Below are 27,108 nucleotides of genomic sequence, written 5' to 3'. Positions count from 1 at the left end.
TATCATTTTTTTTTTAGAATTTTAAGCAAATTTTTTTAGCAAAAAATAAGTAAACAAAGTTTATGAAATATAACACTTGATTTTTAAGTAATGCTGATATTAAAAGAACTGTACCAATGTGTACAGTATTTGTGGAAAAGGCCTTTTCTGAAGTGCTTCTTCAATAAGTGCCTCCATTCACGAAAGGAGGTATAAAATTAATGTGGTGACCATCAATGTTTGAGTTCATATTGGCCGCACAGTTTGAGACCACACTGAAACTCAAGAATTAAGAAAAGGTCTCCATATAATCGCCCTTCTGTCTTAGAGACAATTCATTTCAACTCATTTGTCCTTCCTACAGGAATCAGGTGGTTGAAACAGGTTTTATTAGCTCTTAATTATTCTGTTGCCCTATTTCACCTACTTTGAAAATTTTCACAGTGTTCATCAAAAATCTCATCCAAGCCACATAACCCAGGTGCAGCCACTTATGCTGAGCGCAGTTTTTGAACAGAAGAGCGGCATGCAATTTCCGCAACAATTTATGTAGACTTGAATTAGCACTCCATAAGTACTCTCCAATCCTTCTCAATTGCTTACACTCATGTTGGCAAAGTTCAAAATGTTAAATAAATAGATGATTTAGAGTTTGGTGGTGGAGTGAAAACCGTTGCTCTGAACTGAATGTATGCAGAGGAAACATATATAAATAGCAATAGAAAGAAAACAGGCTGGAGCAAGATGTTAAAACTGATCCGCTTCTTACCAAATGACTAAACCTTAACTCCTGGTAAAATCTGTCTCAGGCGATCAGATCACAAGTGGCCATCACAAAGACAGGAAATTGCATTTGTGGCATAAACACGAGCGCATCCTGATGTACAACATCAAAGGACTGTCTATCATTGCAATGGAACAATTTAAAGCAACTACTTGATAAAACACTTTTGTGAGGTTACACGTCCTCCACTGAGCTTTAAAAGTGTATATAGAGGTATATGTATGTGTGTTCACTGCTGTGTGTGTGCACTTTGGATGGGTTAAATGCAGAGCACAAATTCTGAGTATGGGTCACCATACTTGGCTGTATGTCACATCTCTATTAAACAGTTTGAAAACTTGTTTAAAGAAACTGATTCATTCCATTTTAAATGTACCTCCTTATTAACGTGCTGTCATGATGTTGTCAAAAAATTGAAAGAACTTGGTGCAAAAAGACATAAAGCACAACAATGTCATTGTTCAAATTCATTAAGTCGCCTGAAATGTTAGCTTTTTGTGTCTTTCCCCAGCACTCATGCATGCCGCGGTCTTCGGTAACGTGACGGCCATTATTCAGAGGATGTATTCGCGCCGCTCGCTCTATCACACTCGTACCAAAGACCTCAAAGACTTCATCCGAGTGCATCGACTGCCAAAGGCCCTCGCACAGCGCATGCTGGAGTGCTTTCAGACCACATGGTCTGTCAACAATGGCATCGATGTCAGCGAGGTAGTACTTTTAAACTTTTATCAAGTCCAAAATTTATAAATCATGCTCAAATTGTTGTACTGAAAGTATGTGCAGTCATGTTGGACTTACTGAACTACTGTTCTGATCTACTTATTGAAAAATGTTCTTGGTTTTTTTGATGCTGAGAGGATCAGTAGCTCTGACACTTGTTGAAGTTGTTAAATTCTTGGTACATTTCATACGTAGTGTACTTTTTACATAGAGGTCAATTAACATAGAAACTGTTGATGATCTTCAACCTCAAAAAGTCACACTTTTGTATAAGTTGATTAATTTTCAGTTATTTTTCTATGGGGTTTGCGATTTTCTGTTGACAAAGTTTTGACAAATTTTGACCTGAAAAAGAAGGCAACACAATCCTATTGATCCTATTTTGATAGTAAATTCTTAATTATTAAGTACAGAGTAGCATTTTTACTTGGCTAAACTTGTCCACTCTGGCAAAATTGATTCGATATTCCATGACCTCCAGGAGAAAATGTTTTTAACGTTTACAGAGAATGCATTTTGCATTTAAAAACACTCATATTTTATGTAACTTTAGCTCATTTTCTATACAACAGTTGATTCCAATCTGCATTGCTTTATTGGGATTATTGTGTCAGTGTTGTGTCAATTGTGAATAACTCTACATTGCTTTATAGGCTTTATTGGCCTTCTTGATTTCACTAGTGTGATTCTTTTCACTTCACCATGCTCTCTTTCTATTGCTCATTTTGTTTCATAATCCCTATTATCTTCTATCATTTTATTTATTTTCTCTTTCCATTCTTTGTCTCATGCATAACTCTGATCTGCTCATTAACAACTCTTACACTTACAATGTATTTAAAGAGCCCAATTCAAAACACTTATTACATAACTCACAACCGTCTCTTTGCTTTGATATCAATATCATTTCCCATTAAAGTCTAAGTTGAAGACTTATCTGCAGTTTCTTTGCTGCAATTGATTCCTTGAGGAAGAACTGTAAATATATATGTTTTATGCTTTTCAAGAATGAGAAGTAAAAGTCAGTGCTTCAAATAAAAGATCTCTTTGTCCTCTCCCAGCTTTTGAAGGACTTCCCAGATGAACTGCGGGCTGACATTGCTATGCACCTGAATAAAGAGCTTCTCCAGCTGCCTCTGTTTGAGTCGGCCAGTCGAGGGTGTCTGCGCTCTCTTTCGCTTATCATCAAAACCTCCTTTTGTGCTCCAGGAGAGTTCCTCATTCGCCAGGGTGACGCTCTGCAGGCCATCTACTTTGTCTGCTCAGGCTCCATGGAAGTGCTCAAGGACAACACTGTGCTGGCTATACTGGGTGAGATTACACATAAACCATAGGGTTCAGGAGATAATTTTGGATAATTGTGCCATTTTTTGCAAGTCAGCTCAATTGCAAAATGTTTCCCAAATTACCTAAATTCACCCTACACACACACATACACACACACACACACAAAATCAAGCTCAATGATGAAACAAAACCAGAAGGAATTTTGATCTAAACTGACAATTTACTCAAGAATGATTTTCTGAAAAATATATGCTGAAATTTGTTCTGGTTTCATTGAAATAATTATTGATTTAATAAAGGCCCTAAATGTTCTTTTGTACTTAAACTGTTGAACAAGAATTGTATATTGCATTTTTAAACTTTGCCATGTAGAGCAACAGATTCCATGCAACTCTATTTGGTGTCACTTGTGGCAAAAAATAATCTCACTTTTTTATTATTCAGGTAAAACATGTGCTGCTACCTGTGGAAAACTGAAAACAAAATGAAACAATTACATACAGACTCAAAGCTCACTGGTAACACTCTACAGCTAGTGCAAATACATATCTGTGTGTCAGTTATGCTGACTTATTCAGTGGCTTCTGTTTTACAATTTCAAAACCCATTTAATTCCTCCTACCTGTCACTATTAGCTGTGCTTCTTATGTGATATTGAGACAGGCCAATACAATAAAAACTGCCCACACATGCACACACACCATCCATTAAAATCAATGTATCATTTCTGACATAATTCAGACATTACAAATTAGCTAAATAATTGGTCTTTTAAACCACCTAAACACACTTGCTCAGCAAATCTCATCCTCCCACTATCTGTAGTTCTTATTGTTTCAAGGGAGAATTCCCATATAATTTTTGTTTATTCTGCTGAACAGTAACTATCCCCCTCCCCCCATTATACACACACATTCGGCTCATTGGCTTCATTTTCTCATTAATTGTCTTCCTTTGATATGCATAATAATACATATATTATCTGCAATATTCAACTGCAGTTGATAATGAGGTGATATATGGTTTTTCTAATGTGCTTGCCAATACATGACTTGAAAGCTGCAAACATTCAAGCTCAGCTCCAAAACATAGTGAGATGCCTGTGTAAGCAGTTACCTTCCAAATGAGTGTTACATTTACCATTGTTCAGCAATTTTCACCTGCAGAATATAGTCAATTTAGTTGAAATTTTACTTGTGTTTAAGTTGTTCACACAAATTCTTCACAATGACCTTAAGAAGGTTGCTTAGTTTAAAAGTGACTTCTGTGTTCATGGATTGCTACACTAGACTGACACTGGACAATGCACAATTTTGCCGCAAAATTACGCATACATTTTGCTAATGTGTGACCACATCTTAAGGCAGCAGTCTAATTGAAATGGAACTTTGAAAGTGATAGACCTACGTGCTGTACATCAAGTTTCGTCAAGGGTTATCATCCAATCAATCAATCAATCAATTAAAAAAAACAAGGAATGTATGTAATATTACTATGAATTGTACAGGCCCAACAGTATGCTAATTTATTAACACAAATCACTCAAAGCAGACAGGAGGCTCAACACAACACAATACTAGTATAGTAAAGTATAGTATAAAATTTTAAATTTTAGTTGGATTAAACTTTTTTATTTTTATTGGATTTAAACTTTCAAATTAATGAAATGGAATATTGACAATGTGCAGTATGTTTTTCTCGACTGATCCAACTTCTTACTAATGATTTTTTTCACTGAGCTTTCTGCCTTCTCTGCCGAGGATACGTGCCTTTAAATTTGTCCTTAAGAATGCTTTCTCAGTAGGCAGCTTTCTAGGATTTTCACAACATTATCTGATAACCTACAAGTTCCTCATTTTTACTATTGGCTATGTTGCTTTGGACTAGTTGACTAACCTAAGAACATCTTTTGCCCAGAGCTGGTATAAATATGAAGCCTGCAGCCTGAAATTACCTTGTGCTTTTATGCAAGAGATTTTAGCAATCCAGCTCTTGAATCTGTGATTGCTATTCCATGCACCGTATCTGTCATTCCCACACTTACATTCACATTCCTAACACACCCTCCAGTCCTTGAAGAAAAATATGAAGAAAACCTGACATAAATGCAGTATGGAAATACATATGCATGTTTAGAAATCTGATGTACATTGTAATACATTTCAGGAAGTGTAGTTACTCGAATCTGAGACAATCATGGGTAAGCAATGAAAAGTTTTCTGTTTAAATATTTTGGAAATGTGTGAATATATCTTCATCCACTGCACTAGAAAAGGTCAGTGCTTTTTATGCTGTTGTAGAGCTTAATGAGCTCGGCAAGCACCCCAGATGTCAAACCCAGTAGTATTCATGAGGATTCATGATTTTATGACCTATTGTGTCCTTCGGCGAGGCACTTAGCCTACTGGTTGCTGCAGTAATGCCCTGTAAGTTACTTTTGATGACAAATAACAATAGAATCCATGTAAATGTCCCCTTTCTTCTGTGAATCACATGATCTTGTACGGTAGTGTATACCCTAATGATATCTACTAGATAAATACTCAGTTAATGTGGCAGAAATTCAGTGACTCTTGAGCTAAATGTCACAATTTTCATTCAAGTGAATATTTCTTTATTTCTGAAAGGCATCTGTTATATATATGCATATAAAGAGGTATTTTACATTTCAGCTATTACTGACCAGAAAAAAAGCCTTTATGGCTTAATTTACATAGGACTGTTTTGTGTCATGCTGATCTAATCAGTTTGCTTTACAATGGAGAAAAACATACTAATAAGCACATGCATAAAATAATATGAATAATATTTTCTAAAATAAATAAATAAATAAACACCTAAAAAAAAGCCCAGGGTTTTATTTGAAATGGTAATTATTGGCATAAACAGATTCTGTCTGTGGGTAATTTAATAATAATAATAATAAATGCTTATCTTTATCTTAAAGCATTCCTAGTTGATGTACACATCAAAAAGACCTCCCAAAAACCTTGCTGTGAAGCTTCTAGAAGCAAGATAACAGCATGTGAACGTCCTTCAGCTGTTAGTAGAAGGAAACTATACACAGTGTTAGTTGCTGCATTATTAGAGTCTTAATCTTTGGGGTTTGGTTACACACACACACACACACACACATACACACACACACACACACACACACACAGGAACATGGAGAACCTCATTCATTTGTTCATAATCCAAGGATTTTTTCATAATCCTTATCTAATGTGTTGCACCAGAGCATATGAGCCAGTGTAATGGACAAATGCTGTCCTGTTTGAGATGTATCAATGCAGTGCTGTCACAGACATCATCCGTATGCCTTTGAGGGTATTAGGACTGGATTACAATGAATACATCTCTCTCTGCCTCTTTGTGTTCTTTTAGTTTAGTCACCTAGGACCCTCTTTGCCATACCCTTTTCTTTCCATTTCTGTCTCCTGATGCTTTTTTATTGTGTGTGTGTATGTGTGTGTGTGTGTGTGTGTGTGTGTGTGTGTGTGTATATATATATATATATATATATATATATATATATCATTTTTTTTTTATTTAATTATTTTTTTAACAGCAAGACAGCAGGACTATGAAACGTTCAATGTGTGTTTCTCTTTTCATCTGAACATGGAGCAGCTGCTCAACACACGTCCACACATTCGGTTTCTTAGACCCCTCATATGAAAACATGAGGAGCCAAACCTTTATAAAACATTTGGGTGGAATATGGATAATGCATGCTTGATATACCAAATTATACAATATCGAGAAGATAGCGTATAATATGACATTGATTTACATGGCACTATAAAAGCTTCTTAATGCCAAAGGACTAAGGATAATAAAATGCTTGCAGTTTTAACAGTCTTAAATAAACTATTTGTCATATCTGAGCCTCCTCTTGTACAGTGCCTACAGTTAATCTGGAAATAAAAGCTCTCAAAAGGTCACAGTAAACGATGAGCTAAACCTCTCGCCATGCTAAAGGTTCCTGTGTGTCTGTGAGTCTCTTTATCTCCAAATGCCCGGACTCTATTGCTCTGATCAAATCAAATATTGGTGTGCTCCTAGGCCACATCCACCTCTCTCTTGCACACTCAATAATTGATGGTTAATGCATTATTAAAGTGCTTTGACTATTAATACTGGCTGACACATGAAGGCGAGAACCATAGATCTCCACACACGTGAAAAATAATGTGGGAGGGAGTGAATCAAGGAATGGGGAAAAGAACATGCAGTACAGAGAAAATAAACACAAGACAGACAAATTCTTTCACCCTGCATATTAAAGCTCTTTTCGAAACCTAGTGAACTGCCTACCTAGACAGCATTTTATATAATTATATGTCGATCAGGCATAACATTATGACCACTGACAGGTGAATTGAATAACACTGATTATCTCTTCATCACAGCACCAGTTAGCGGGTGGGATATAAAGTATGAGGCATTCAACAGACAAGCTACTGTAGCTCAGATTGCTCAAGAAGTTAATGCTGGTTCTGATGGAAGGCTGTCAAAATACACAGTGCATTGGAGTTTGTTGCATATGGGGCTGCATAGCAGCAGACCAGTCAGGCTGCCCATTTTGACCCCTGTACACATAATGTTTGATGTTGAAACACATCACCTGCACACATGCAAAGTATGGCACTTTCCTGTGCCGTTATCGATCTGACAGCTTGACCCGAGGATCCATAGGAGGCTCCGGAGAATACTGGAGAGAGAGAGAATGAGAGACAAACAGAGAGACAGCCAGGAAAACACACACAGAGAGAGAGAGAGAGGGGGAGAGGGAGAGAGAGAGAGAGAGAGGGAGAGAGAGAGAGAGAGAGAGAGAGAGAGAGCAGGAGAGAAAGACACCGTGCAAATTTGCTATAACTGATAAAAAATGAAATGTAAGTGAATGATTAGTCAAGACTGACAGCAATAAACATTTATTCTCAGAACCAGACCAATAAATACACACAGACACCCAGATGTCTCTGAGCTGTGTTTGAATGGGGAGTGATTGTCTTAATTAAAGCTGTGATATGAAATGGCTTCCTCCACCTAGACTCATGTCACCTCGCAATGAGATTACAAGTGTTATTGCACTGTAGAGCTAGTCTTTTTGGGGCTATAAGGAGAATGAAAGACAAGAAAGCAGATATAGAGACAAGGAAAGGAAGAAACAAAGAGATGGAGCGAAAGATTCCTCTTCAGGTCCTCTCACATGGCACATGTCAGTGTTGCCTGAAGTATTGAACTCTATGGATTGAATGCACACAAATGGTCTTGAATGACTCTTTTCATTCATGTATATTTACTGTACTGTTTCCGAAGAATCCTGTGAATTCTGTTATTGAACTAATAGAAATTAACCAATATTTTTTCTTGCTACAATCCCATGCACACTTCATGCTTTTTGCTATATATAAACCATCATAAAAATAATGCTTCTGTGATACTTTCATGGCAAAGCACATAACACGTATATATGATGTATATCCACATGAAATGGCTTTTCAAACAAGAAAAACAAATGTGATTTTGTGTTTTGGGAATTGGTTGGATTATAGAAAGTGGGTGATGCAAACTTAATAGATTAATGTTTTATGTGTTTGGTTGCTTGAGGAAAAGGGTTGAAACTAACTGGGCCATTGGACAACATTTATTACCCAGTTCTCGAACCTGAGCGCATGTCATTAGACAAAAGATGTTGAGACAATGTGGACAAGCTAATGTTTTTATTGAAAGATTATGAGGGCACTTTTAAAAAATACAAATATAATACCATTTCCATAAAATATAAGAATAGTGCATTTTAATTTCATGGTCCTGATCAAAAAAAGTCATGTATAAACATTTTTATGAAAATATGGAATTAGTGGATCGACTAACAAATCAAGAGTTTACAAGAACATGAAAATATCAGTAAAGACCTTGAATGCAGAACAGTCACAAGTAAAATTTCTACCACATTACTTTTTCATATGTTAAGATTTTTTTTAATTGATGCATAGTTTGCATAGTTTTACATTTTTGGCAGAATACATGGCTACTTCGTCAATGGACAATCATGGGTTTGCTCATATAGGGAAGCAGAAGAGAACAAGGGGTAAAAGAGCAACAAATCTGCCATGTTATCTAATAGATAAGATGCATAGAGCTCTTGTAAACATGACAGTACAAACATGCAAACACACACATATTCCTTGTATAATTACCACACCTGCTCACTTGATGAAAGATGCACCCTACCACCCATCTCTCTCCAGCACTGCTGAACTCAGTTGCCTCCAATGTGTGCCTTCCCAGAATGCACTGCTCTGATACTTTTGCACACTTCAGAATTTGTCACTGCTTTCATAGTCCCTTTGCACCAAACTAGAACATATTTTTAGCCTCTATGCTGCCTTGTGTGCCCCTACTGTGTCTCATTTTCAAACCTAGAACAGAATGGTTTTGCTTAGAATCATCTAAATTTGATTGACACTTATCTTTTTCTACTTGTCTGAACACGTTTACATAAAATACTGGAGGGATCTAACATGCATATGCAAATTTAGATGTGTTTTTATAAATATTGCATGGCAAAGCCTGTTTAAGGCACAGATGAACTTCTATATGCTTTTCTCAAACAGGAAAGGGAGACCTGATTGGATCGGACTCGCTGACAAAAGAGCAGGTGATCAAGACCAACGCAAATGTGAAAGCACTGACATATTGTGACCTGCAGTACATCAGCCTAAAGGGACTGCGTGAAGTGCTGCGTCTCTATCCTGAATATGCCCAGAAGTTTGTCAGCGAAATTCAGCACGATCTCACCTATAACCTGCGGGAGGGCAGTGGAGCTGACGTGAGTGATGCTTGCAAGCACACATGATGGTTTTCAGGTCAAAGGGTGACAATCCCAATGTATTACCTTTGATTCTGCATCCATGACTGTAAAGGTCAAGCAGTGTGTACATGTGCTTTTTTTAGCCCGAATTATGTGCATGAAGGACTGAGACAATTGCCTCAGATGTACAGGGCAGGAGTCAATACATCGCCTAAGGAATGGATTATCAATATTGTAAGTTGTGCAGTGGAGCTGATACGAGTCCTATAAATAGTGCATCATTCAAATAGACAAACACGATAATAGTGCCTTCATGAGCATTATGGTTTATATTCTCTGCTGTATAAATTCTTTTGAATTTGTCTTATATAATTATTTAGTAGATATAAATGTAAAAACATATTACATACAGTGTACAGTTTTTGGACAGTACCTACACAATATAAAAGAAAGCATTGGTAGATTTTTTTCCCCATGTAGTGGAAGTCAATGTTTGGTTTTTCAGTATTCCTTGTGTTGTGTTCTGCCAAAATATGTTTGTGCAAGTCACGTGAGTAAAACTCTCCTTTTATTGGTCAGGCTGTAGCTGTTTGTGTTCAGGGATTCCACTCATAGAATTAAATACTGCTGCTCTTTAAGTAACACATTTCCTATTATGAAAATGATACAGCTTGGTTCTTTGATCGGTTTAGTTGCTTTGCCAGCACAAGCGAGAAAACCAACTAATAAGATACGCATGTTTGGTCAAATGCCCAGAGCCGCTGCTGTAACATAAAACATTTTCACAAACAGGTATTTTGCTAAACAACAGTGAATAGCAGAGGAGGAATCCAGAACTGGCTCTCTTCTCTCTGTACTGGTGTTGTTTAATTACAAAAAAAAGATGACAAGCAAATTAGAGACAGAAAGTTGTGCAGCTTTGCTTTGTGTACGCTCATAACTGGAGCAACTGTTCTATTTATGCTTCTCATGCTGAACATCCGGACTGGTGTGAACAGTCACTTCAGAAAAAAGCATTTGCCAAATGAATAAAAAAAGCTAGAAATTTAAATCTGTAACCCTCTACTGCACACCCAGTTGTCCATAGTGAATGTAGAGTTCCAAGTTGCTCAATTAATTCATAAGCCACGATCTCCAGACTGGAGGGTATGGGTGTGTAAAGACAAAATGGATCCCCATCTGCTGTCTTAGGCATCTTTCCTTCCTTCTTGCACATTCTCAAAGTCCGTGTCCTTTCCCTGACTTAGATAAAGCCCCTTCCCCCTTGTCTTCAGGATGCAGATATATGCCTGTGCTCGAGACCTCTCTCTTAAACACACACATACATTCTCCCAACCTTGAGTGTAACTTGCAAAGACAGGAATAGCAGCAAGCTTCAGTTTGGAGTGTGTGTCGATACTAAGAATAGCGCAGAGGGAAGGCGGGGACTCCGTGCTGGCTGGGTCCCCCGCGCCTCGAGCTAAGATTGGATCCTGTAAGATAAAAATAGCAATGAAGCGAGAGGCACGTGGGGAGAGTTGCCTCTTTTCTGTCCTTTTCACTTTTTCCTGCAGTGCTGCTTCTGCAAGGTGTCACATGCAGCTTTCACTCTAGCTGGAGAAAGATATTGCTCTGTTTGAGGATATCATATGTCAATATATACGAGATACTGTTGCAGTTCAACCCTACCTCAAATCGATAGGTTTTCAATCAAATATACAATTTTCTTATAGCATTGTGAAGGGATTTGTTTGACCTAGACCACCCAGAACACCCTATCAGCTGTATAGCAATGCGCTCTCAAAGTACCTTAGCAACCGCATAGAAATGCCCTGGCAACCAGCAACAATAGCTTGAAATCTTGGCAGTGACTTGCATTTGCAAGCACTTCATTTTCTTCATTTTCATAAAAATCAACTTTGTTTGTGCCATGAGACATAACGGATCAGCACCATTGCTCATTTCACATGTGTGCTGCCCCAGAATGCACAGAGAATACCAATGAACGCACACTCGCACATACATTTGCACATAATTGCAGAGCTGGTGGGAATAGAAGTGTGATTATTGGGCATCCTTATTACTGTTTGTCTCTTTGTGTTTGTGCACTGGGGCTTTGGAGGAAAAAGGTAATGGATTCTTCCCTCTCTTTCTTGTTATACTTAGCTGTGATTGACTGAATTTGGCGACTCGAGGGACATGGAAATGCCAGAATAAACATCTCGTTTGCTCTCGCTCTCTGGAGAAGGGGAGGGAAAGAAAGTGAAAACTTCTGTAGAAGCACCAATTTAAGCATCTTACACACATGCACACACACACGCTCCCCTCGTGTCTGTGTTACTAAGATTGGAAGGAGATGGCTAAAAATAAATTCTGCTTTAGGTGGGGTGTGGGACTGCAGACGGAGCGTGGGGGTGGAGATCATGAGAGCAACGGGGAAAAAACAAGATGTGAAGAAAGAGAGAGGCAGGGTGCAGAGAATGGGAGGGGGATTGCAGATAAAGATGGAGAGATTTCAGTCAAACTGAATTGGGGACAACAAATGTAGGGGTGGGAAGAAAATGATGGGGAAGACGTTCATTAAGATTTGCTCAAATTGTTATTATTTTTCAGTCTCTTTCCTTCCTGGTTATGTGATGGAGTTTTTAAGTAACACAGGAATGTGGGCTGTGTGTGTGTGTGTGTGTTGCCACCCTATAGCGACAGACGGTGATTGACATAGTCTTTTATGTGTTTTGACAAATCAAAAATAAACAGTGCTGCCTCTCCTCTCTTCAACCTCTTCTGTGGTGCCGCAGGATTACACTGCTTGCAGCCATTCTTTTTATGACATTCTAAGAACAGCGCTGAGAGTTAACAATGAAGAAATCGAAATCAATTTCAGCTTCTACAAAGAAGAGTGTTTTAATGTTCAAAAACCAATTGAGGTTCCTTAATCTAGTATAATGGAAAATATGCAGAGAGTTGAGCTGGAGATGGAGAAATATGGTAGAGAGGAAAAGAGAAGCAAGATTAATCAACAGGCTGTGTTAGTCTGCCACACACTGGTCATGACCCTTTACTACCTATTTGAAAATCATTTTCAGATTTACTTGCTACAGAAGACCAAGAATGGTTTTATAAATGTAAATTGTTCCTTAATTTCCTAGATTTGCATTTTTAGAAGCAAGTACTAATGCTTGCAAGTCAGCAGTAGAATAGTGTTAATGTTTAGATGTAACCCTAGGTTCAATACAATTCCAGTTTCAAGACAATGAAAAGTGATTCTAGATGGCTAAATAGATGTAAGATCACAATTTAGCTTGCGAATGAATGCAGGTAAGAAGGCCAGCCACATTTCAGTATGCAAATATTGCAGTCAGATTGCTGCCAATTTGAAAGTGTACATTTTATTCACGACTGTGAATGGAGGATTTTTTAACTTTAATAAAAACTGTTCTAATCTATCTTAAAATGTATTTCTGTTGAATTTTCTGCGGCCATTACTCCAGTCACATGATCCTCATTCTAATTTTCTTTCTATCCTTTCTATCTTATCTTATCCCAGTTACTACAACACAGCTACTCTACTTATCAAATCAATCAGTACATAGACAGTTAATATCTATTTATGTTAAAAAACTTTAATAAGTGTGTAATAGAAAATATATGTCCAAGATTTACATTTCAAAAACAGAAAACACCTGAAATTAAAAGGTTCAAATTATATTGTATAAAAAAAAAATGATCAGAATCAGAAAATGAAGATGTACTGTACAAGGTGAAGGAAGAAAAAAAAAAAAGATAGAATGGTTGATAAGTACAGTGTTACTTTGCAAGTACTGTAGTAAAATATTACGATACAAGCTCTGACTACCACTTCTGCTGACCGTAGGCATAACATAACTAAATCTGCTCTGTCTCTCTCAGCTGGACTGGGAAAGCAATGGTGGTCTGGTGAAGAAACTTCCTGCTATCCGTGAGGACGAGGAGAATGATGAAGAGCAGCACTCTGTGTCAAGGGCCCCACGTTCTCCCCTCCGCCTCACCCGGGGCCTCAGCTCCCCCCTACGATCGCCTCTCCTCCCGCCTCGCCCCTTCCGCCCTACGTCAGACCACACGCGGCCCGCCACCCTCCAGATCCCTGTGGTCTGTTTCAGCAGTGCCCCTCCAGAACTCAGCCCCAGGTACACGTACACATCACACATCACATCCTCAGTGAGCTGCAGCCCCTATGGTGGCTCTCATAAGAACTTTACTGATACATAATTTAGAAGAAGTATCCAGCTACCATGACAACCAGTTTGGATGGAATCGCTGCCTGCTCTAGTGATTGGCTCTTCAATTTTACACTAAGAAATCAAAGCTTATCTAAAACTTGAATTTAATTAGCAAAATGTTAAGGAATCCACTTATATTAGCATATTAGCAGTCAAAAGTTTGGAATAATTAAGATTGTATTATGTTTTTGCAGGACTTCTCTTATGCTCATCAAAGCTGCATTTATTTGATGAAAAATACAGTAAAAACAGTAATATTGTAAAGCATTATTACAATATAAAATAACGGTTTTCTATTTTAATATATATATTTTTTAATGGCAAAGATTAATTTTCAGCAGCCATTTCTTCAGTTTTCAGTGTCACACATTACTTAAGAAATCATCATTGGAATAAATTATAGTTTAAAATATATTAAAATAGAAAGCAATTATTATAAAGTAATTTTTAAACTTTAATTTAAACTTACTAAAATTATTTTAATACTATTGTTAATATTACTATTTCAGTTATTTTAACCACGCTGATTGAATCTCTTACCAGCTCTTTATCAGCTGTACATGAACAACGGTGCATTTGTCTGATGTCTCTGCAGGTTTGTGGACGGCATAGAGACAGAAAGCAATTCCAGCTCAACACAAAGGTTTGAGTTCGGTCCCTCCCTACCTCAGAGCGGTCCTCCATCCCCTTCCCCAGGTACAAACACAACAGCAAGACAGAATATGATTTCAGAAAGGAAATATTATGAAGTGATATTTCCAAAATTAGACTGTCTCGCACAGTCAGAGTTATTCTGCGGGTTATTCTTTCCAAGAACCACCCACTTAGACAGAACGGGACCATCTGACCAATATGTAAAACTGCCAACTTTTTTTTTACGTGACACTTAGGGGTGGTACATCTGAAATTGAATATGAACCTCAAAGCAATACAGAATATTTTGCTACTCAGGGAGATTTGTCCCACTAAATGTCTCAATCAAAACTCTTCAGTACCTTTGAGGATAAGTCTTGATGCCACAGACCTTGAACTTTACAAACCTTAGCAAATCCATTTATTCATTTTTCCTCAGTGATTCATCATTGCAGCCTGGGAACTTTATTAATACAACTTTAATTTCCGATGCACATTGACTTTAAAGCTGTTCAATCAGATTGCAGCTCTTACAAGTTTTGTGTGCAATATGCATCAGATGCCCAGGGAACAGTCTTTTACAATAAACTTTGCTTCACCCATCCAATCCTCCCTCAATGTGTTAGCTTAAAAAAATATATGTTTAACACTCTCTATAACAAACTTACCTCGTTTTGTGTGCATCTGTGTACAGTGAACCAGGAGCAGCTGGAGACCAAGCAGAGCATCACCAAACTGAGTGAGGAGGTAAATGAAACAAACACATTAAATCAGAATTAAACAAATTATATTTAACATAAATAAGACCATGCTTTCCCTGGTTTGATGCCAGTGTGACACAAACCTCCAGACCAATTCCAGTCTTAAGTAGTACAACACTGTGTACAGAATTGTAGTACTCAGAGCCGGAATACAGTAGGTCTTGAGTCTGGGTCAAGACCGAGTCCATATGCTTCTGAGTCCAGTACAAGAGCAAGACCAGAAATACGGTTTTGGATTTTGACAAACTCCGAAGTACTACAACATTGCACATCATGCAGGATATAAAATGCTTTGAAATCTTTGAAGATGTGTGAAAAGTAGATCAGGCTCTACCAAAACCAATAAGCCACTAGAGGCCATGCATTACACTCATTTTAAGTAAGACAAGTGGCTTATTGATTTTTGTAAAAAGGCTGCACTACTGCACTATCAGTAAGTACAGGATAATATAGAGTAAGCTGGTCAATATAGCAAAATAAGCCCAAAGATATTAATCAGGACCTGGATGATAAGTGAAAAGCTCTATATATCCTAAAGCGATTTAATTTTGCGACAGCTGAATGATTTGGGAGACATGTAATCACTACAGCGATAAGGAAACAGTTACCTGGGACATTGTTTAATGTGAATCTCTTTGAATGAAGAACATCCAGTCAGATTTTATAGCCAGAACTATATGCACCATAACATACATTCTTTTGATTTCATTCACAGATGACTAGTCTATCCCAACAAGTCTCTCAGCTGAGCAAAGAGCTACAGGAAATGACACGTCTCCTCAGGCCCTTGCTTGTCATTGGATCTCAACCTCTCCTGACAGCCCTTAATCAAACAATGCCTCCATCTCCCAGCAGTAGCAGTGGTCCAACAATATCCACACCACCAGCTCCTTCGCCCACCGTCACATCGTCTGCACCACTCAGACCTACTTGCCCCCTAGTAGACAGCGCAGACACTGGGAGCATTGGCTTGCCCAGCTGTCTCATACCCACCAACCTGCCGCAGAGACCCCAAGCACAAGTTCAGGCAGACTGTTCGAGGGGACCTTCCTTGCCAGTCCATCTTTCTCCAGTGACAGCCCAAATGGAGGGGGAAGGGACCCAGGCAGCTCCGGCCCAGCCACCGCAAGCCAGCCACCACCTATCCCCATCTCTAACCTTTTCCTTCTCGCTCCCTTCTTTCCGCTCCCAATCCATTTCTTGCTCTCCCTGCCAGGGTCCTCACCGACCTGCCAGTCACAGCAGAGGTTTGCTACCTCATGCCCCCTCACAGGACACCCCACCTCCACCGCCCTCTCACTGCTCTGCACCACCCTCTATCAATAACTCCCCTGGTGACCACAGGCTGGGGATCAGTCCATTTCCCTCGTCCCCTTCCTCCACTGCCACCGCCCCTCAGGTCCAGCCACGGTCGTGCACTCCTCCTTCTTGTCCACACACTTCCCCACCCTTGCCCTGCTTCCTGGACTCCCTGCCAGAAACCCAGGCCTCTTTTGTCACTTCACAGTCCCTGCAGAACCCCAGGCCAAGACCTCCTCAGTTAGAGTTTGAGATGCAAGAATGGGCAGCAGGAGGGAGACCTTCCACAGAGCATATCAGCTTCATAGATGAAGAAGGACCGCCACTGTGAGAGACTGAATGATGAATACTATGATTAGTCGACTTAGCAAATAGGGGAGTCGTGAACTGGGCTGTGACTGCAGTTACCCTAACACACCTACATTGTGAATGACAGACAAAACTGATTGCTGTTCCTAAAGGACAATACTCTTGTAATTGGACAGCTTGTGGCTCTGTTCTAAACCCTACTGAGCTGCCTACTTTTACAGACAGCAATTTAAGGTATCATAAGCATGGTACTGACACCTTTTTCAAATGGTAGACAGCTAAAATGATGCTGTCTTAAAAGCATATGAGCATGTGGCTAAAATGTTTGTCCCTACTGTATGTATGCATCACAGATAAGATGTCTTCATCTTCATCATTTTTACAAATCAGAATCTTGTAAGTACGGTAATACCAATAGGATTTTACATTTATTCACAGTAGACTCCATATAAAGTCTTATTTTACATGCTGACAGAAATTGTTAACAAAGAAAAGCATTGATAGGAACAGTTCCTAATTATAAATGAAAATGTTCAGTCTAATATTGTATGTCAGACTCTATTGGAATCAACTGTGAACAACTATCTTGTGCTGTTAGATAGGTTAATGTGTTTTGATGGCTTTTAGACTGGGTTTGGGAACTTGTCAGCTGGTCAGCTGGTCAGGTTGAGAGACAGTTTATACAAATGAAAATGGTTTGATTCAGTCATTTATGAGGTTAGAATGTTACTTTAAATTGTAGCTGCCTATGCAGACAGCTTTCTAGGATTTGGAACAGAGCCACAGTGGCATTCACCATCTGGGAGCACCTCAGTACCTGACACCAGTCAGTCACTCTCCTCTGAGCACAACTTCATGAAGTTCCTCTTCTAAAGGCATTCTAGGTTCTTCACAGGCATCATAATCAACAAAGCATGGTGGCCAGAACTGCAAAGATCCTGCTGTGGTCATACCTTGCTATGGGAGTTTAATATAACAAGTGAAAGTGCACTGATTAACTTGCATGGCTGTGCACTAATCACGCACAGAATACAGGAACTGTCAGGTGGTGTTTCTTATCTCTGTATTACCAAAACTATGTTTTTACTCTACAAATTACCCACCTTGTAAACCGAGTTCATATTTGAATTTCTAGAACTGATAAATGAATAAGCTGTCACAACACATTATCCATAATACTTCATTTGTTTCAACCAGACTGTCCCAGGTCACCTAACACATTCACTAACAAGAATCATGAGTTGCATATTCAGTCAGAATGGAGACCTTGGGAAATGCCTGTCCTCCACTTCTGAAAAATGATCAATTAATAAGCTGAAGATGTAACACTTCCCTGACACACGCACACACACACACACACACAGATACTTACATACATACATACACACACATACACACACACACACACACATACATACACACACACACACACACACACACACACATACATATATATATATATATATATATATATATATATATATATACATACATATACATATATATATATACATATACATATATATACACACATATATATACACACAAATACATGCACACAATATCTCACAAAAGTGAGTGTGCTGCTTGTATAGCAGTATAGATTTAATATCCTCTGAAAATAACTCAACATACATCCATTATTGTCAAAATAACTGGCAACAAGAGGGAGTACTCCCCAAGTGAACATGTCAAAACTGTGTCCAAAGTGTGTGAGCACCATTGTTATCTAGCACTGCCTTTATCCTCCCGGGCATGGAATTCACCAGAGCTACACAGGTTGTTGCTGGGATCCTCTTCCAATCCTCTATAATGACATCATGGAGCTGCTGGATGTTAGACACATGGTGCTTCTCCACCTTCTGCTCAATAGGGTTTAGGTCTGGAGACATGGCTACCCCATCACCTTCATCTTCAGCTTCCTCAGCAAGGCAGTTGTCATCTTGGCGGTGTTTGGGATCATTATCATGTTGGAAAACTGCCATTCTGCCCAGTTTTTAAAGGGGGGCATCATGTTCTGCTTCAGAATGTCACAGTACATGTTGGAATCCATGTTTCCCTCAATGAAGCACAGCTCCAAAGCACCAACTGCACTCATGCAGCCCCTAACCATGATACTACCACCACCATGTTTGACTGTAGGCAAGACAAAATTTTCTTGGTACTCCTAACCAGGATGTCGCCACACATGCTGGACACCATCTGAGCCAAACAAGTTTATCTTGGTCTCATCAGACCACAGGACACGGTTCCAGTAATTCTTTCTCTTGGACAGGTTGTCTTCAGCAAACTGTTTGCTGGCTTTCTTGTGAGCCAGCTTCAGAAGAGGCTTCCTCCTGGGATGACGGCCATGCAAACTGACTTGTTGCAGTGTGTGGCCTATGGTCAGAGCACTGACAAGCTGACCTTACACTTCCGCAACCTTTAAAGCAAAGCTAGTAGCACTCATGCATCTGTTTTTTCAAGACAGCTTCTGAACCTGATGCACAGAATGAGGACTCGACTTCTTTGACCAACCCTTGCATGGTCTGTTCCAAGTGGAACCCCTCTTGGAAAAACTCTGTATGACCCTGGACACTGTACTGTAACTTAGTTTCAGTGTGTTACCGATCAACAAGTCTAATTCTTAAATCCTCAGAGAGTTCTTTTCCATGAGGTGCCATGTTAAGCATCCAGTGGTCCGTATGAGAGAAATGCACTCAAAGCACCAAATATTAACTGCTCTAATACAAGATACACAAATTTGTATGGTCCTATTAAGCAGACAAAAACATGAAATTGATGAATAGGGCATGTGGCTTTGTTGTCATTTAGGGTGTACTCACTTTTGTTGCCAGGTTTATTGACAGTAATGGCTGTATGTTAAGTTATTTTCAGAGGATAGAAAATCTATCTAGTAAAACAAGCAGCATATCTAAAATATATCCAAGTTTCATTTCTATAGTATTGTCCCTTGAGAAGATATACTAAAATGGTTGCTGAAATGTGAGGGGTGAACTCACTCTTGTGAGATACTATATGTATATACACATACACACACACACACACACACACACACACACACACAGACACGCACACGCACACGCACACACACACACACACACACACACACACACACACACACACACACACACACACACACACACACACACACACACAACCAGGGTCCAGATAGATAGATAGTGGAGATCAAAATCGGAGAACCATCTGCAAATACTTTTTATTTTCTGAAATACTTTTGGCTGTTAGCTGTGGGTATACCACTGTTCCACTAATATGTTTGACAACATGCTCCTCAGTAAAGTTAGTCTAGACTTTTGATTCTGCTGATGAGAGGCTTGGTCACTGCAGATTGCACTTTCAGTACCACTAAATGTGGCATTATCCTGTCTTCTAGTGCATTTGTCTTACATGGACATCCAGCCTTTTTGGGGGACTTGAATCAATAAGTGTCATTATAAAGATGCAATATTCGAGAAAGTACAGATTTGGAATGACAAACTTCTTGTGCAGTGGCTGAAAGGGTCATCGCGTTGGCCTACATCTGGACAACATCCTGTCACAGGATTTCAGTCACCTTAAAGCAGCCCGTCATCTTGAAAATTAGAGGAATGCTGCCAGCTATATAGGGTTTGTCATATAATTAAGGAAATTAGCACCAAGTGCCAGATTTACACCAATAACTTGGAGGTATCTGTTAGTGTTCTCTAATTTTGATCAGAATTATTTTTCAAATATTTCATTTAAGTTTTTATACTGTGCTTTACAATACAGTTTATGAAATGCGCTTAAAAAACCTCCCCTTCTACGGTGACCTTGAATTTTAGGAAATTGTAGGTTGTTCTCTCATTTTGATCCCTATTGTGTGTGTGTGTGTACATAAACACATATATATACATTTATATATATATATATTCCCAATCACAAATGATTTATTTAGCACTTTGTCCATTGTCCATTGTATAGTTGCAGCAAGTAGCGCAGGACATTGTCGCTCACAGTATCACAGTTAAGCCACCCATCATAAAACAAAACTCATCTTGATTTTCTTTATAATTTGGTTTCATTTCAGTGGTTTAAATGTCACAAATGTGCCGCCACATTTCCGGAGCTATGACAATAAATGAAAACAAATGTTTTGATGTTATATTTCCCATTAAGTTAAAAGTTTAAATGTTCACTTGCATTGCTTAAAATGGATTTGTTCTAGTTGAAGAGCAGGCAAAACTATTGTTCAAACAGTGTAAAAAAAAGAAAAATGGAAAACCTAATATGCTGAAATCACTAAAACCATTACCAGCCATCTGGCTGTTTCATTTACTTGCCAAAGCCAATTTACTCACATTTGCAATACAACCCGAATTCCGGAAAAGTTGGGACGTTTTTTAAATTTGAATAAAATGAAAACTAAAAGACTTTCAAATCACATGAGCCAATATTTTATTCACAATAGAACATAGATAACATAGCAAATGTTTAAATTGAGAAAGTTTACAATTTTATGCACAAAATGAGCTCATTTCAATTTTGATTTCTGCTACAGGTCTCAAAATAGTTGGGACGGGGCATGTTTACCATGGTGTAGCATCTCCTTTTCTTTTCAAAACAGTTTGAAGACGTCTGGGCATTGAGGCTATGAGTTGCTGGAGTTTTGCTGTTGGAATTTGGTCCCATTCTTGCCTTATATAGATTTCCAGCTGCTGTAGAGTTCGTGGTCGTCTTTGACGTATTTTTAATGATGCGCCAAATGTTCTCTATAGGTGAAAGATCTGGACTGCAGGCAGGCCAGGTTAGCACCCGGACTCTTCTACGACGAAGCCATGCTGTTGTTATAGCTGCAGTATGTGGTTTTGCATTGTCCTGCTGAAATAAACAAGGCCTTCCCTGAAATAGACGTTGTTTGGAGGGAAGCATATGTTGCTCTAAAACCTTTATATACCTTTCAGCATTCACAGAGCCTTCCAAAACATGCAAGCTGCACATACCGTATGCACTTATGCACCCCCATACCATCAGAGATGCTGGCTTTTGAACTGAACGCTGATAACATGCTGGAAGGTCTCCCTCCTCTTTAGCCCAGAGGACACGGCGTCCGTGATTTCCAACAAGAATGTCAAATTTGGACTCGTCTGACCATAAAACACTATTCCACTTTGAAATAGTCCATTTTAAATGAGCCTTGGCCCACAGGACACGACGGGGCTTCTGGACCATGTTCACATATGGCTTCCTTTTTGCATGATAGAGCTTTAGTTGGCATCAGCTGATGGCACGGCGGATTGTGTTTACCGACAGTGGTTTCTGAAAGTATTCCTGGGCCCATTTAGTAATGTCATTGACACAATCATGCCGATGAGTGATGCAGTGTCGTCTGAGAGCCCGAAGACCACGAGCATCCAATAAAGGTCTCCGGCCTTGTCCCTTATGCACAGAGATTTCTCCAGTTTCTCTGAATCTTTTGATGATGTTATGCACTGTAGATGATGAGATTTGCAAAGCCTTTGCAATTTGACGTTGAGGAACATTGTTTTTAAAGTTTTCCACAATTTTTTTTACGCAGTCTTTCACAGATTGGAGAGCCTCTGTCCATCTTTACTTCTGAGAGACTCTGCTTCTCTAAGACAAAGCTTTTATAGCTAATCATGTTACAGACCTGATATCAATTAACTTAATTAATCACTAGATGTTCTCCCAGCTGAATCTTTTCAAAACTGCTTGCTTTTTTAGCCCGTGCCAACTTTTTTGAGACCTGTAGCAGGCATTAAATTTTAAATGAGCTAATTAAGTGGATAAAAGTGTAAAATTTCTCAGTTTAAACATTTGCTAGGTTATCTATGTTCTATTGTGAATAAAATATTGGCTCATGTGATTTGAAATTCCTTTAGTTTTCATTTTATTAAAATTTAAAAAACGTCCCAACTTTTCCGGAATTCGGGTTGTAGACAAATGCTCATTTTTGACCCTGCACACACCATGCATGGTATGCCAAGCACTCTTGCATATAGTAGCCTAATAAGTAATGTTCTGTTGCCCAAGTTAATTCTATCTCCTTTAAAAGAAGTCATAAAAGGCATACTTAAGACAATTATCAGACTACCGTACTTGGATCAAAATGGTCAAACTACTATCATTGTAACATGTTAAACAGTAATCATTTAGCAGTCAGACTGTGAAGAGGTCGGCATGTCTAATACTGGGCAGCCCATGCAGGGTTCTGAGAGCTTGACATGACACCTAATAAACAGCCAGAGAAGTCAGCATAACTACAACTGAAATAAACACATATACACAGCTTTAGCCATCCTGCCAGCGTGCCTTCTCATTAAATATATACAAAATATTCTATAGCGCTCCCCATTTTTCAGCGTTCACAATACTTATCAAAAGCTGTTGGTCAAATCACAGTAGAGAGCACTGACTGCACTTTTATCCCACTGTTCTGTTTATTTAAATGATTTTATGTGTGTATTTATCTGCTGTCATTATAAGAGGAGTTTCCCTTGAGGAACCTCACAAATGATTCTTGCAGCTGGTGCCCACGGAATCAAAAACACCTCAAACTGAATTAGTTTCTCACCACCGTGGAATTATGGATTTCAGTAATAAAGATCAACTCAGCATTACTGATGTCTGATCACCAGCAAGAGACTGGCTAAAACTGAGCAGCCAGTGTCACCTCATTCTCTAGCTGCCTTATCATTTGGCACATCTCTTGCAACCATGCTGATATCATCTCGTTTTATTAGTTTGCTGAGGACGCATGGCACGTGAGGACGCAAGCAACGTGTACTTGCTTGAATAGGGAAGGGTCACATTGTTTAGGACACAATAGAATACTTTGGTTTCTATTTTCTTTGCCTAGGTCAGGGGGTATGAATATGGATAGTAGGAACTTTGATGGACTTTGGGGTTTCCTGCATGTCCATTTAATTTGCATGAGGAATGTGCCTGCATATATGGGGGGAGGGGTTGGGCTGCACGACCCAAGGCAAACAGGGGTCCAGATGTATTTTATTAACTGTAATGAGCTTTATGAGAGACAGTTACCAAGACAATAAAACAAAAAGTGATGTTTTATAAGAATAAAGACTTCTGTGTTCCTTTTAAAACTTCACACAGAATTCACACACACACACACACACACAAATTATATATAGGGCGGATAATTTAACACATTAATTAGATTAATTAACTATGGAGAAAAATAACGCGTTAAAATTATTTACGCACTTGCCCCGCCCCAGAACCATGTGGATCATCTGCCATTTCATACAGTCAATTGATGACTAATATGAGGCAGAGCAACAACTTACTGCGTGATTGAGCTTAGAAAATGTCCCTAAAATTCAAGATATGGGGTAAAACGCCCATTTGAGATTGTGTCTCATATTTACATCAGATAGTTAAGAAATATCACACGAGCTGTAGGCTAGTTGCAATATCACATGAGTGTAAATGTGATACTCATCTTAACTTAAGAAGTTAATACTGTGTTATTTTAGACACAAAGTTGTCTGTTTTGCTCAATTTTGCCAACCAAAATATAAAGACAAATCAGAACTGGTCATTCCAGAGCAATCCACAGCAGCATTTCATTTCTTAATACACATTTTGAACGAATTGGGTGAACCATTTGGCGTTGAACCATTGGCCATAGTCGTGTTGGCTTTGAAGCGGCGCTGCACAGACCGATCGGTGTATGACAACAAAGTACCGCGAGAGCGATTCAAAAGCACAAGGAGTCGTCTGCTCTCTAAGCTCTTGCGGTACTTTGTTGTCATACACCGATCAGTCTGATGGTGATGACCCACTTCAAGTCGAACAACCCTAATGATTCAATGAACCATTCATAAAGAACCATTTACTTCACTCCTGAATGAATCAGCCATTTGAACGAATCAAACGAATGAATAAATGACTCGATGACTTAATCATTAAAGGTCCAATGACATGGATTATTTCCTTTTCTTTAAATGCTTTTTAATGTTTCCTTAGGTGTACTTATATTGTTAGTATGATTTTTACATTTAAAATTTAGAAATAAAAAGCATTTTTTATATCCTGATATTAGCCCTCTGGCTTGAATGCTCTGTTTGAAGGGGCGTGTCTGCTGTGAGACTCCGAGGAAACGACAACTGTTGTGATTGGCTGACATCTTTGCATTTGAAATGCGTATTACATTATACAGTCTATGGTGGACCCCTCTCAAATATATATATATATATATATGCTATATATATGCTATATATACTACAGCTGTCGAGATTAACGAATCGTGGATTTGTTGATTATATAATTATTTTTTTGATCTTTTCCCATCACATGAAAGGCTGCAGTGATGAACAGCATTGAGTAGACAGAGTCTTATCGCGTGAATGCAGTCATCTCGTCATTATTGCAACACGTTTTCTCTCACATAATGCTTTCACCACAACTAACAGCAAACACATGAATACAGTAAGAGCTTTGTTGTGCAGCATAACAGCGTCATTCATTGTAACGGCAGTTTAGGCAAGTGTGCAGATATACTCGCGATGTGTGACAGCTCCAAAAAAAAGGGAGCGTTCTTTGATTGCTCTCTGTAGTTAAATCACAATTTAAATAACAGATTTGTTTCATGCTACTAAGAGAAACAACGTGAAGTTGATCGTTTAGTCACTGGCTTGATTCACTGATGCATAAACAGTATTAAACGATTTAGAAAGAAAGTCTGTGTGAACTTCAATGATTAACTACACATCAGAAATCACTGATCACAGATCAGGCATTAATAAACACTGTTACTCACTGTTTGTGCCAGTGCTGTCGAATCCATATCATAAAAGTCTGTTTGTAACGCCTGTGCTGACATAGCGACTGAATTATATGTAAATATTTGGGCGGGCAAAGCAGAGAAAGGGGAGGTAACATTTCACTTTACAACGTCACAAAGAGGAGATTCCAGATCAGACCATTTGAGCTTCCATTTTTTCAAAGGCAGAGAAAGATAGTAAAATCTCGATTTACACAGATTAAAATTTTTAGAAACTTGGGGACCACATACATGCTAGGGGAAGTCATATTAATGTTAAAAAACCTCAGAAAGTGAAATTATCATGTCATGGGACCTTTAAGACATTTACCAACACCTACTGGCAGTTTTAGTTTATTATTTAGATTATCATTTCATTAAAGAAATAATTTAATATTATCATGATAATAATAATAAAATTTAGAAAATAAATTATTATAGTTCACCCAACCAAAAATGACAATTCTGTCATCATTTACTCACATGGTCCAAAAGAGTATATGTAATAAATTTTATCAAACTAAATATTTCTTGCTGAACCTACTTTTTGTAATCTCTGTTTGATGCTTTGCACAACAATGACTTTAAATGATCTTTTCAGAGTAATTTCTCCAAATTTAATGTGCGATTAATTAGATTAACAGTTTTTTTCAAAACAACCAAATACTCACTTAAGTTTGTTACTTTTTTGTTCTTTTTTAATTTTTAAATTTAAATTATTTTTTTAAATTTTTTTTACATAAGATAGTTGTTGATATCATAAGATACACAACATTGTTTGGATTCAACCCATAGACTGTAAAAAAAAAAAAAAAAAGACAGACTACGCAATTCCACTTCAGAAATATTGAAACCAGAATATCCCAGTATTGCCAATGATGTATTTTGGACCCTGTGCAGAAGTGATTGTGAGGTAGAGCCGCAGTCTCAAAGTCCCGCCCAAAAGACCCAATTGCAAGCTCCCAGATGCAAGCTCTGGCTCCCCTCACAATGATTGCGCACCCTGTTTTTATAGCATCAAATAACTAATTAAAAGCAAACTTATTAGAGAAACAGGTACTTGAACATACATCAGTGTGATACGAATGATTTGATTCTTTTTTTAGTTTAGCTTACGTCTCATTTGTTTACTTCGAGAGGGCGGGGTTTATGACCTGACCAATCAGCCACCAGATAGTGATCAAAATGTTTTGGCTTCGCTTTTCAGGATGTGTACTATTCTTGATTCAAATATGTTTTTTCCTATAGGATGCCGAGGCGCAACATGTCTGAAGCATGTGAGAACTGATAGACTTAGAAGATATATTATTTGGGGAAAAACGGGTCACAGGCAGGATTCATACCTGTTTTTCCTACATGAGTACCAAGATGTGACATTTCTGAAGCATGTGCCTCTTCTCCAAGCTCTTTTGTGCTGGAAAGCCCTTCTCGACTTCGACCCCCCCCACAACCCCCCCCCCACAAAATACACAAAGCAGTGG

General features: G+C 38.5%; 1 protein-coding gene across 1 annotated transcript in view; it reads left to right on the top strand.

Moving 5' to 3' along the window:
• LOC132152958 (potassium voltage-gated channel subfamily H member 3-like) overlaps positions 1 to 18,192 on the top strand; it is a 108,530-nt gene extending 90,338 nt beyond the window's left edge. The window contains exons 9-15 of the mRNA XM_059561994.1: positions 1,275 to 1,474; positions 2,548 to 2,797; positions 9,400 to 9,614; positions 13,485 to 13,741; positions 14,430 to 14,530; positions 15,162 to 15,214; positions 15,944 to 18,192. Of these exons, the coding sequence (XP_059417977.1) occupies positions 1,275 to 1,474; positions 2,548 to 2,797; positions 9,400 to 9,614; positions 13,485 to 13,741; positions 14,430 to 14,530; positions 15,162 to 15,214; positions 15,944 to 16,858 (1,991 nt within the window). The 3' untranslated portion in view covers positions 16,859 to 18,192. The remainder of the gene's footprint in view (positions 1 to 1,274; positions 1,475 to 2,547; positions 2,798 to 9,399; positions 9,615 to 13,484; positions 13,742 to 14,429; positions 14,531 to 15,161; positions 15,215 to 15,943) is intronic.
• Positions 18,193 to 27,108: the final 8,916 nt, after the last annotated feature.

This window comes from Carassius carassius, chromosome 11 (assembly GCF_963082965.1).
Source record: "Carassius carassius chromosome 11, fCarCar2.1, whole genome shotgun sequence".
In the NCBI taxonomy this organism is placed as follows: domain Eukaryota; kingdom Metazoa; phylum Chordata; class Actinopteri; order Cypriniformes; family Cyprinidae; genus Carassius; species Carassius carassius.
The sequence above is the reverse complement of the archived record's forward strand: the minus strand, read 5'-3'. Positions and strand labels throughout refer to the sequence as shown.